The following is a 12942-nucleotide window of genomic DNA, read 5'->3' on the forward strand; positions in this document are numbered from 1 at the left end:
GGTATAGGTATAATAAAACACAATGAAGTGGAAAGCCCCTTAAAATTTAGTAGACATATTTTATTTGCTTTCATCTTACTATTGCTCCTGTCATTTCGGATGGGTCAGTACATTGTTGATCCACATAAGCATTTTTATTCCAGCTTTGCCCTTTGAGTAAATTGTCTTTAGCGATGCTGGATAGTGATGAGCGGTGAATCTCATGGGTAGATATTACACCGCGTTGCTATCCTATGTCAATACGAGCCGCATATTAAATGATTTCCGCCATTCTTCCATTCGCAGGGCCCTATTTGATCCCTGGCCTTCACACCGCTAGCCGTGCCTCGCTCTCCTCCGATGGTAATGATGCTGTTTAACCAATCCTCTTTTGAAGTCATCTGTAATTTACACTCAAAGCAGCACGATTTTACAACTTAATAGGATTGGGTTTTGGATTTTTTTTCTTTTATTTTTTTGTACAAGGGCCCTGATAAATCCTTAATATGAGAAATCCAATAATTATTTTAATTGCCTCTGAAATGACTGCAAAACCGCTAGTGATTTCTTTTATACTTTTCAGCCACACTAATTGGTTTTAAAAGATAATTATAGCATGATAACCCTTTTGCAGCCAAAGGGGAGACTTTGTGCAAATATGGAAGATTCCAGCCTGGTCGGTGACATTCAGCACAATGTTATGTGTCAGTGCTTCCCAGCAGCGCCCACCCACAAGACACGCTTTCAATTCATCGCTGCTGGAATGCCAAGTCTTAATTAATGGGTTCAAAGTAAAACGGAGAGCATCATCCAGATACCCGCTCTTACAATGAACGCCATATAGAGAACCGTTCCCTATCCTTGTAAATGGTGGAAAATTTAAAGAGAGGTCCATAGAGGAGACTAGTAAATATAGAACAGGGGTGGGCAACTGTGGCACTCCAGTCTCCAGCTGCTGTGGAACTACAAGTCCTATGAGGCAGACAGAGCGTGGTCAGCTCATGCTCAAGTTCACAGTGCGCAGAAGTCGTCAACTGTCTGCAGAGTCAATAGCTACACACCTCCAAACTTCACGCGGCCTTTAGATTGGCACAACAACAGTGCGTAGAGAGCTTCATGGAATGGGTTTCCATGGCCGAGCAGCTGCATTCAAGCCTTACATCACCAAGTGCAATGCAAAGCGTCGGATGCAGTGGTGTAAAGCATGCCGCCATTGGACTCTAGAGAAGTGGAGACGTGTTGGCAATCTGTCTGGCAATCCGATGGACGTGTTTGGGTTTGGCGCTTGCCAGAAGAATGGTACTTGCCGGACTGCATTGGTGTGGGGTTGTTTTTCAGGGGTTGGGCTTGGCCCCTTAGTTCCAGTGAAGGGAACTCTTAAGGCATCAGCATACCAAGACATTTTGGACAATTTCATGCTCCCAACTTTGTGGGAACAGTTTGGGGATGACCCCTTCCTGTTCCAACATGCCATTAAAGTTCATGTTTGCGCAAAGGCAGGCATCCAAATACTTATATATATATATATATACAGTATATATTATACATATATATAGGCCGCATGACCTTTGGTGATTGAGGAGCTATAGGTCTGAGGGCTTGTTCACACTATATCCGTTGAGCTACATTTTTCTGCACACCACAGCATATGGATGGGGCACAAAATTGCTTTCTATGTGCCCTGTTCATAGCATACATGTGTGGCGGTGTGCAGAAAAGAAGCAGCTCAATGGACATGGTATGAACAAGCCCTCAGACCTATAGCTCTCCAATCAGCAAAGGTCATGCTCCCTACTGAACTCTAGCTCTGATTCAGCAGGGGGCATGTCTGACCTCTCCAGAGAAACCACTGCTTACACACAGAGAGCAGGGGTCCTCCTCTACAGCATGCTGGTAGGGGACAGGCTCTTCTAGCCAGGCTGTGGCTGCTTTCTAAAGAAAATGAACTGTGGCCTTTAGTTTTGATGCTCCTGGAATGTATTTAGCGGAATTAAACTGAAAGCTTAGTTGGGCTTTAAGGAGGACCTGTCTGTTTCACCAACTTATACACGGCTTATAATTCAATGTAATTAATGATTAACTATATAAAGAACTTTTAGATGTTTGCACTTTAGAATTTTGAGTGCTGCACTGTAATATGTTCTGTTATAGATATTGGCGACATTTGTTCATATTAGTGCAGCAGCTGTATATAATTTAGATAACGATCCTTCATCCAGTGCATAAAATTGTAATGATTTGGTTGCTTTCCCCCTGAATGGCAGTCAGGGGACACTTGGTACATATCTGCCTACACGTCCGCTTACATGCCATTTTAAAGCTGCCTACTAGTCAACTGTCACCCCTGGTGACTCAGTCGGGTTGATTTACTAAAGGCAAATAGGCTGTTGACGTTGCAAGGGAATTTTCCCTTAGCTTAGTGAATGGGGTGAAGCTCTGCTGACTGCCATCATCCAATCAAGTGCAAGCAAAACTACTGTTTTTTTTTTTCCTTGCATGAAACTGGGTACTATATAAAGAATCATGTACCAAGCTAAATATAAATGAAATAACGTATCAATCGTGACCAGTTGTATGAAAACTACAAAGTTGCATGCCAGGCTCTGTGCAGCCAAAAAATCATGTAACACGTGCTAAACAAAAAGCAAACAAGTCCATGTGATGATCCAATAGCCAAATTATAAAAGTAAAGTCCTAATGGAAAATATATAGAATCATCAAAAAAGAGTGACATATAGAAGCTGAAAGGTGATCATCAGTCAAATATTAATTCGTGAACAGGGCTTGGCGAACAAATTGCCTGGGAGCTAAGTGGCGTAAAAAATTGGGACCACAACCGGAAGAATGATCCGATCCCCACCTGGTGAGTATCGATATGCAGATTGGTGCTCACCTGGGATAATGACCCGTAAATAAGTCTCAAATGCTGTTCCCTTCTTTACGGGGAGGGATACCCTTACAGCGATAACTCCAGTTCCAATTGATGCAGGGTCACGTAGATGAAACCAACTCAGAAATAGACAAACGAAAGCACATAGCGCATACCATCCAGCCAAGGAGAATTTTTATTAAATAAAAGGTACTCACATATAAATCATGTAAAAACGGCAAGACGGAAAGTCCCAATGAGGGAATGAACAGAGGCAAAGCGAGAGTGAAAACCATCCAGTCCTTCCGGCTTGACTGGAGGAATGACGTTAGCTCGGCACATGATTTTTTATATATTTATTGTTCATTTTGTTTATAGTGCCTAGTAGTTTTTTTTTCTACTTTATTATTTGTTCTGGCGCAGATCATTATTGTTTATATATATGTAACTGGGTACTGTTTGGTATTTTCACCACTTTCACTAAGCTACGTGTAAGTTCCCCTGCAAAGTGTAATTTCAACAGTCTGTTTGCCATTGCTTTCCTCCATATGACCAATAGGCTGAAGCACCGCATTACGTTTAATAGTCCAGATACATCAGGGTTGACAGTATACAGAAAGAGCCAGGGCATTTTGGGGGCTCATACAAATACACCCTTCATCATACGGTTCTGTCCAGTGTGTGAGAATGCATAGAGCTTACTGCCAATTCAGTTGCATTCTTACACACTGGACAGAACTGTATCCAATTTCAAGCTACTACAGTCCTGATACATGTTCTTCCTTAGTAAGTCCTGATGAAGTGGGTATAAGCCCCTAAATGCGTTGGGTATTTCTATACTGTTCGCTCAACTCTATATTGAATAAAGATGTATCTCTACTACTAAACAGAGTGTGGTGCTTCAATCCACAATCATGCAATTTAACACTAAAAACCAAGGAGACAGTGGAGATCTTCTGGAATGTAGAAGGTAGTCAGATCACCTTTACCAACTCTTTCACATCCTAATTGGCCAGCCACCAGTGGTGTCCCTAGCCTTTTTGCTAGAGTGGGGGTGTGTGGTGGTGCGCACCACCCTCTGCAGGCTCTGGCTCATAGCAACCTGGAACACTCTAGACGATGTCCCTCCCAGCTCCTGGCAACCAGTGAGGTCACTGTTTGCCAGGAGCTGGGCAGGATGCTGATCAGAGTGTCCCAGGTTGCTAAGAGTTGGGCAGGGAGATATGTATGGCCCTTGCACATCTCCAGCCCGGGTCTTATCAACCTGGGATGCTCTGGCCGGAAAGGGGGCAGCAGGCACACTGCAAACATTGTGCAGCAGAGAAGTCATGCCACTCATGCCCACTTGACCCACAGAGATGCCACAACAGCCTCAGTCCGCCTCATTAAAGGCCCTGCCAGCAACACCAATAAGATAGGCTTCTGCTTTCAGAAAATGTATAATTGTTCTGGTTTTAAGTGGTTTTCCAGCCAAAATGTCCGATTTTAACATGGGTGTGCACAAAACAGAAATTGCTCTGGACGCGAAGTGGTTAAACAATTATAAGTGAATATTATTAAAAGTGTTTTAATTAAATTCAGCTGTAATTTAGAAAAGGTGCAAAGGACAATAAGGCAAATGTGGAGCAGCTACCTGTAGCAACCAGTTGGGTTTCATCCTTTAAATGAGCCCAGGGATCTTTATGGTTGCTATAGATAATTACATTCCTTTCTTCAGTTTATGTAAATGAGAAACTGTAAATCTTACTCCTTTCATTGTTGGGAATGGTGCTCATGCTGTTTTGGCTAGAGGTCACTAACTGCTCCCGGGTGATGTTGCTTTTGCTCTCAGCTCCCACCTTTCCACAATAACAGAGCTCAGGACACAACAGGGATCTATGCTGTACGAGCCAATTACAGAATAATCTGGTAGTAAGTATCTTCCTTTGTTGACCTCTGTTATGTTAGTGCTATAGAGCTACATCAGGGCATTGTGATTGTCGGGAGGTACTTGGTGAATACCTTTTTTTCCGAGAACTGTTATTGCATTTTCTATAACAATAGTTGAAATAACATTTCACCTGTATAGTGCAGCTGTGGCTCTCTTCAAACCTTTGGGTCTGTGCGGCTTTGGTTCTCCAGCCATGTTGATATCTGTAAATAAATTGAAAAGATAATTAACTTTTTGGTTCTTAAGTTAACATTTTAGTATTATGCAAATGTACATTTTTGGTGCAGAGATTAGCCAAATCTGAAAGACAGCTTTTAACATATTGTTCTTCTATGGGGCACCTGAGAGCTAAAGTTCCTTCCGACATGAGAAAGATGCCACCCAGTTTAACCATTTTTGTACAATACTGTGTTTATGGTAAGGTCAGCTCTGAGAAAGGGGGATTGCCGCCAAAATGCATCAGCTGCTTCAGACTTTTGACATCCTGTGGTGGTCTATCATCATTAGATTGGTTTTCTTGATGATCCAGGCTATCCATTGTTGGATATCTATACGCTATGATCCTCTTTACATATTTGAGTAGTTTGCTGCTCTTTGTCTTATCTCATTATTATTAAAACGATATTACATGAGAAGAAGGCGCTGTTTTTTTTTGCTTTCTTTGCATATTGTATTTATGGAGGTTAACCTAAAGCTGCCACCTGAGAGTAATCAGGCAAATAGTGAAAAGACGGTACAGACAGCTTGGATTAAACTTTTCTAAAGTCCTATTGGCCTCACTGGTCTTTGGCCAAGTCTCCATGAGCACTGCGTGCAAAAGCAGACTCATGAAATACATCTGCTATCCTAGCAGATGGGTCCTGCTGGGAGGAACAATGCAACTGTATATTACATGAAATTTACCCCAAAAAAGGAGAGGAAATAAGGAAAAAAAGAGGAATAAAATGCCATGGGAGATACCCTTGAAGTGTAGGGTTTTTAAAGATCAGGAAGATTGAGGACAGTGCCCTCCCATCTGTAGGGTTGCTGGAAACCCATATACAGTAGATATGGACTTGATGGACCTGTGTCTTTGTTCAACTTAAAATACTATGTAACTATGTAACTATGTAAAGCAACATGAGTAGAGAGCTTTTGGAGAATATTGCTGGCTCCACGCAGAGTGGGTAGCACTCAATGCTCGTTGGGGTGATCCTACACTGTATAGTCAACAGATTTCGGTATAAGGTGCAATGTAAGGGTTTTTACCCAGTGTTCCTCCCTGAAGAAGTAGCCATTGCAGCGCAATGAAGTGCGTTGACAGGGTTTTATGCAAATGTTATGACCAATAAATATCAAGGATCGGTCATTAGGCATACCCTTTCCACATGGGCACCTCTGCTGATTTTAATAAAATGCAACTGTATGGCTGTTTGAACATTGTATTCAGCATTCAAGTCAGCACAAAGCCATGTGCAAATGATAACTCAGTGCACACTTTTGGATCTGTTAGTTGGAGGGACACATGTCAAAAATCACCTGGCAAACACCCTATTTCAAAGCTCATGGAGATAGTGTAGCCTGTTTCTTTCATTCTCAAACCCGTATTTGAATAATGGAATATAGCTGGTTGATGGGGAAACAAGCAAAGGTCTTTCAGATCTTACGATAATAGGTCCAGAGTGTCTCTAGGGATTCTACATCTCCCATCAGTATGCAGGGCTGCAGCTGATGTCATTGCATGTATTTTCAACCATTTTAGAAAAGAGTGCATGAGTGGTCAATGCGAGCAGTCTCACTGAACAATGGAATGACCCCTAGTAACAAAGTAAAACTACTTTTTCCTTGCGTGTGATTGCATGTAATATAAGACACACAGAGGGATTTTTTGCAGCTAGTTAAAGTAGGAGCAAGCATCTTGCGGTGTCTGCTCTTAGAAGGGCATTTTAAAGTCCAACTCCTGGCACAATCACCGTACCAGGGTTAAAGCAGTTCCTTTGACTAAAAAAAAATCATACATCATGCAGGCTTTCTTCTACATTCAGCAAATCTGCTCATTTACATGCTGGCATTAGTACAGGGCTCCTGTTGTACTCCCGGGTTGCTTGCATGTAACTGCTGCAGGCCTTATAGACCCCAGCGCTATGGTTGCATCTCTGCCTCCCTCTCCTCCAGACCATTCATGAAACACATAGCCCCAGACTTCCTTTTGTAAATGGTCAGGAGGAGAGGTAGTAGAGACACAACCTCAGTGCTGGGGTCTATGAAACCTGTAGAGCCCATATCTGAGCATACTAATTTCAGCATGTAAACAAGTAGATTTGCGAGATTGTCAGACCCCGAGTCAGGTTTTAAATGTTTAAAATGTCTGATGTTTTTTCTTAAAGCCCAATTCCATTTTTTAACTCTTTGCCTAGCTGTTCTAAATGTAACAAGTGCAGCTCTGGCTGCAATATTCACCTCCTCTCTGGCGGGATCCCCTGATGGCTCACCGTTCCATGGTCCAGTCCAGGTCCTTCTTCAAGGTGGAAAGATGTCCAGCATCATTTAACTCCATTCCTGTGAGTGCAGGGTGTTATGGACTTGCACCCTTGAGGGGAAAAGGGACCTTCATGATGCAGCAGCAGTGACATCATTATTTTAATGAAGTTCCCTGCGTCATTGAAGACTGCCCCTCTCTAGACAAGAAACTAGAAGGAAGAAGACCCTGTGCCTCATGTAATTGGCTTGAACACATCTAAAAAAAGGTAAGTATTCTAGAAATAATCAAAATGTGTTTTTGAGGAAGGCTTCAGAGGGAGGACTGTGTACACCTGGGAACGGACAAGGGCTGCAATTGGGCTTTAAAGCTGAACTTTGAGATAACCAAATGTTGTCTAAAGAGGCATGGGTATTCATCCTTAAATCTTGGTGTACTTTGTGTATTTCCTCTAGATCTGTGCAGTATTCCAGTATGAAACTCTGGCTTCCTGTAATAAAGACCAGTCACTTCTGGTCTCTCTCCTTGTGAAGGGTGACTGGTCTTGTATCCACCCCAGTTTTCTGCAGGCAGTCTGTAGTGGGGAAGGGGGCTGCATGGGTCCCTCCCTTCAGTGGACAGGCTATGTACAACACAGTGATGATGTCAGTGCTACTTTTACTTTTAATAAATAACCGGGCTTGCAAAGGCATTTGGTGCACACAAACTGGATGTGTATCCTTTGTGGCTATTGAGGAATGTATTTGAAAATACGTTTTTATGCTTGGAGTTGAGCTTTGAGCTTGATATCAATAGATTCAAACATCTGTGTCTTTAAGCAGCCAGAAATTGAAAGGGAGCAGCAGATGTGTTGTGATGGACAACACCGACAGTAATTCTTACAGTCAGTTATACATGAGGCCCATAAATCTCTTTTTCTTGTGTTTTCCTGACTGTGTCTCCCAAGCTGACCTTGCTGTGCACCGCCTGATGTATGCGCAGCTGCCTGCTCCAGCCACCATCCTGCAAATCACGGCACACAGCTGACAAGCAGCGCTACAGCAGCAATCTGAGCGTGGCTGTGCGTGCCAGCCCTAAGAGTGCCGGTCGTATATATTTCTGCAGCCACTGCCAGGTCAACCGGGGCATGCATATATATACTGGAGAACCCTGCATTACCTCATGCCGGAGACATAAAGCATCTTCATGAGTCATTGCAAAGATTTACCACTCTGTCTACAATGGCCAAGTCACACTGTCAATGTCATTTTCTAATATTTGCTTGGGAGCGGCTAATAATCTGCAGGACCAGCCTAGCAGTTGTGTAAAAAGTATAGAATTTATAGAGACACGTAGGCTACTCATGTAGTAATAGTAATAACATTAATAATAGTAGTAGTAGTAGTTGTAATAAACAATCATTGAAAACACCAAAGAAAACAAATCAATGTAATCAAATTTGATAGGATTTCGTACCAGAATTTGAATCCTCTAGACAAAAAAAAAGCACTTAATCCTTCAGTGCAGGGGTAGCCCCACTGCAAAGGTAAGTTTATGATTTTCCTAGAGTTCTTTAAACAAACTTACAAATCTTTTGTCCACTAAAACATCTCTCACAAGTATTTTCTGGACATTGCCTAACATAAACGTATAGAATCTTCAACTATGAAAAACAAGCAGATTCAAAAAGATCTGTCATTGGTTGGGTAGATAAAAAGTACGTTGAGACTGGTGACCAGAATATATTCCATGGTATGCCATTTTATGGCTGGCAAATGCTTGATATGTAAAAACAATTCTCCTCTGCTGTGACCATGGATGCAGCACACATCACACTACTGTAGTGAATGCACATAATTGGGACACATCTAATTGGGATACATACAACACCGGAGAAATGCTATAATGTATATCAGACTTATGGACGGGTAATCACTGTAGCAACCCACAATTAGAGATAATCATTGTAGCAATCCATAATTGCCATGCGTCGACCAAGCAAAAGTAGCCAATAGCTGACATAGCTGCCTCTTTGGAAACGTATCCATTTAGCGTGTACCTAGAGTACCATCATCACACAAAAGGTGAAGTTCAGCCAAAGATATTTCCACAAAATGATGTGGTGTTCGGGAAACAAACAGATCTTCAAGCCGTGCTGACCACTTTAGGAGTCAAGAAAGGTGCACACTTATTTCAATCCATAGAACTTATTCCAGCAAGTGAAATGTCAGCAGAAAATTAGAAAGCACTTTGGCTACTCTAGTTCGTCCTACTGTATATTCCTTAAATTGCGTACATTGTAGCATTGATGGGTGCATTAATTTCCTTGCTTAAAAAGGTGCTGCACATTATTGCTATCTGCAGTGAGCTTTTAGATAAAGACCAAATGTTTTCATGGGTAAAAGCATGACACTGCAACCTGTCAGCTAAACTGTGCCGTTTTATCACTAGGACTGAAAGAAGCAATAGTACGCCAAAAGGAATAGTGAAATGGTCAGGCTCAGGGATGGGTTTCTTGGAGACTAACAAAACATGGTGTGTGTATCCTGTGCCATTGCATTGGGAACATGGGGGAGAAGTACAAGGAAGCCTATCGGATTAGGACCTTATAATCAGTATAGAGATGGGTCCTCTATTTCAAGTTGATCACCTAGGATTCTTTGCATAGGCACTGGAACCACAACAAGAATCTATTGAAGGGCTGCGAACAGGACTAGGCCCACTGATACTGGCTAAGCGAGCAGCTGGAAAGATGAACGTTGTAGTGCAGCAGGTGAGAAAGACAAAATGAGCTGATATGGCTGAAGTCAGAATATGTATTAGGGGCCATGTATTTCCTGATGGGGGGAAGATTTTCGCCAAGTGGTTACATGGAAATGTACATATTCATAAGTGGTCCAACAAACCATGTCAAAACAGTGCCCAAACTGGTTCTTTGTTCATGGCCCTTTGCATTTTATGTTTGCTTGGCGTGCCACCTAGCACTGTGACTTCTGTTCCCTCATCCACGTTCACTACTTCTAGACCCTTGAAGAAACACAATGGGTGCAGGGGTTGCTGCTGCATCCACTGTAGGAGCCTGGGTTCTCTGTTTGCTTTTCCACTGAGGAAATGTTTCAAATGACCACTGTTGTGAATATGGGTCATGAGAAGCCTTCTCATTGGCAATAATATTTTGAAACCCACCATCGAATTAGAAAAGGAAGTACCCTGGAATGATATAATGGTTGGTGATCATATCACTTTTTTCTGTGCAATGTCTGCTTTTTAAGTGCTCCCGCCTCCCCCTTGCTAAAAACCAGCATAATCATTGAAAATAACACCTATAGGGGAAGATATTACATTCAGCTTTCCTTTGACTTCTGTGGTGCAGGGGGTAACATATTTCTTCTGCTAACGAGATCCATGAGAATGGTGAGCACAAATCTCATGAAAAGATGCTGAAGCACAGTGCTGGGATAGTGTTTTTGTGAGATTTAGAGTACTTTACCCAAATCTTGCTAGAAAGAGGATGATGTCACCTCACCTAGGTGCTGTGTACAGAAGCTGGGGGGGAAAGGTAAGTACAATATATTATCTCACTTCCCCCACGGGTGTTTTTTTTGTTGTTAAATGTTTAATTTGCATTTCAGAAAGGGGTGGGGGAACTTAAAAAATGGACCTTGCATTTGCATTGTAGTAGATGCAAGGTCCACTTAAAGAGGTGTTTGCTTTGGCCTACCTCTAGTTATCAGAAAGGTTTTGAGCCTGCAGTACAGGGGTCTTTCCCTGAAATGCTAGGTTAGGCATTGAATGAAGGGAGCTGAAATAAGCTTGTTTTTAAAAAAAAATCATTTTTTGACCTTTCAGCATCCACTGCTCTTGTCTGTAGCAAAGTAACACATGGCATTGTTTTCTCAGTGTTTAATCAGGGCTCATTGTGCAGCATCCAATTCAAGTTTTGCCATGGGTGTCACTAACACTCCAGTTGCATTAGCTAACCAGAAGTTATTATAGTTGGAAAGGTACTGATTGCTAATCAAGGATACAATTTGTGGGTAGGCCAGTCAGCACCGCTTGTAGTGATCCTGCCTCCATGAAGCTCTGCCCTAAAGGGCCTACTTGAAAATCAACCTGTATCAGAAAGTATTCTTTTTTTTTTTTTTTTATAACTTTCTATTTACACAATGTCTGTCCAGCCAATACTCGTCCATTTTCCCCAAGAACAGCTCCCCTTGCATGCCTCTCATTCAGATACTGTACAAAAGCATATCCTTTGTGCACCGAACATCCCACCACCCGGCCGTATTTTGAGAAGATGGATTCCACATCACTCTTCTTTACCACTGCTGTGTTCAGGTTACCAATAAAGACTCGAGAATTCAAGGACTTGGGATCGTTTTTGTTGGTGATGTTGCTGGTTGCGGCTTTCAGGGACATCTTCTCCCCTGAGGCTGGAAACAAAAAGATAAAGGTTATTAAAGTATTAGGATGGCTGATTCCCTTCTACTGACCCATGTTAATGTGTAGTTCTAGCACCAGAGATAAGATAAGCATACAACATAACATTCTTAGATAACAATTCATTGTATTGAAAAATTTACCTTACTTTTTTAATATGCAGCTGCAGATTTCCATGTACTATGGTCTTTATATAAAGGAAACTTAGAGGGGATTGCTTAGTTCTTTGTCAGAAACATTGGAATTTAAGGTGGACCTTCCGTAACTTTAGTAACTTTTAAGTAACTTTAAACTAACATGTTACAATATACAGCAACAGTATAATTTTTCAGGAACGTTTTGCTTTTTTTTTAATCATTAAAAAGCTGTACATTAGCCCGGTCAATTACTTTGCATAGTCCCCTGTACACTGCAGCAAGAGGAAGCATTTTCTCAGTCTCCTTTGCCCCAGTGATCAGTCTGCAACGTTTTAACTTCATAGTAAGCCAAGGTGAGGGAGTGATCTGTGTCAGACATTTGTGAACACAGCCAAACTGCAAAGGTACCAGGATTTAATGATTGTGCCATCTCCGACCCAGTATCTCAAGTTATCAGACCACAGAACCAGAAAGTAGATGGTGGCCCTGGACCATGCCTAAACAAAGATGTCTCCCTCCTGTCGATAAAATTTGCAGATTAAGGCATTGTCAGGGAGAATACAGTAATCTCTGTAAGAGTTAATAAATGCCTGGAAATGTTATCTCTCATATTACTGAGCATGCTACATTTAACATGAAGCAATACAGTATATCTGATGACAAGTCCACTCTAAATTAAATCTGTTTCCAGACCCACCTAAACTATGTCTTTATCTGCCGAGTGGAGGTCAATCAAGAGAGAAAAGAGGGCCCTTGAACAACTCTCATCTTCAAGGTTAGCACTGAGGTAGCAACTAGGTTCTGTATTGGATGCTGGATGCACTTTAGCAATAGTCCATAAAGCATATTTCAGTTTTTCAGAGTGGGTAATGCTCACACCTTCCATAACAATATGAGGATAACTAAACCCTAGCCCAATAACTTGTGTACTGCTCTGTCTTCTGAGAACCCAAAGCTTTCACAGCTCGTTAGGTTCCTGCACTACCATCTTGGACTCCAGTTGTGACTTCATGATAACCCACAGCCAGCTTCCTACTGCACCAAATCGAAGGGAGACTGGTCCTGTAGCCTTCCAGGATGTGTGCCATGAATCCCAGATGGCTACAGTTGGGGGGGGGGGGGGGGGGGGGGGTGGGGCACAGGGGGGCCA

The 12942-nt window shown here is 42.1% G+C and overlaps 1 protein-coding gene across 3 annotated transcripts in view; it reads right to left on the bottom strand.

Moving 5' to 3' along the window:
* The window catches only part of RALY (RALY heterogeneous nuclear ribonucleoprotein), a 68304-nt gene that overhangs the window by 12437 nt on the left and 42925 nt on the right, over positions 1-12942 (bottom strand). For all 3 annotated transcript variants that reach the window (XM_018571486.1, XM_018571483.1, XM_018571485.1), the window contains exons 2-3: positions 11379-11648; positions 4909-4981 (exon numbers count right to left, since the gene is read on the bottom strand). In XM_018571486.1, the coding sequence (XP_018426988.1) occupies positions 4909-4981; positions 11379-11634 (329 nt within the window). In that variant the 5' untranslated portion in view covers positions 11635-11648. The remainder of the gene's footprint in view (positions 1-4908; positions 4982-11378; positions 11649-12942) is intronic.

Source organism: Nanorana parkeri, unplaced genomic scaffold (assembly GCF_000935625.1).
Source record: "Nanorana parkeri isolate BGI_ZX_2015 unplaced genomic scaffold, ASM93562v1 scaffold1766, whole genome shotgun sequence".
Classification (NCBI taxonomy): Eukaryota; Metazoa; Chordata; class Amphibia; order Anura; family Dicroglossidae; genus Nanorana; species Nanorana parkeri.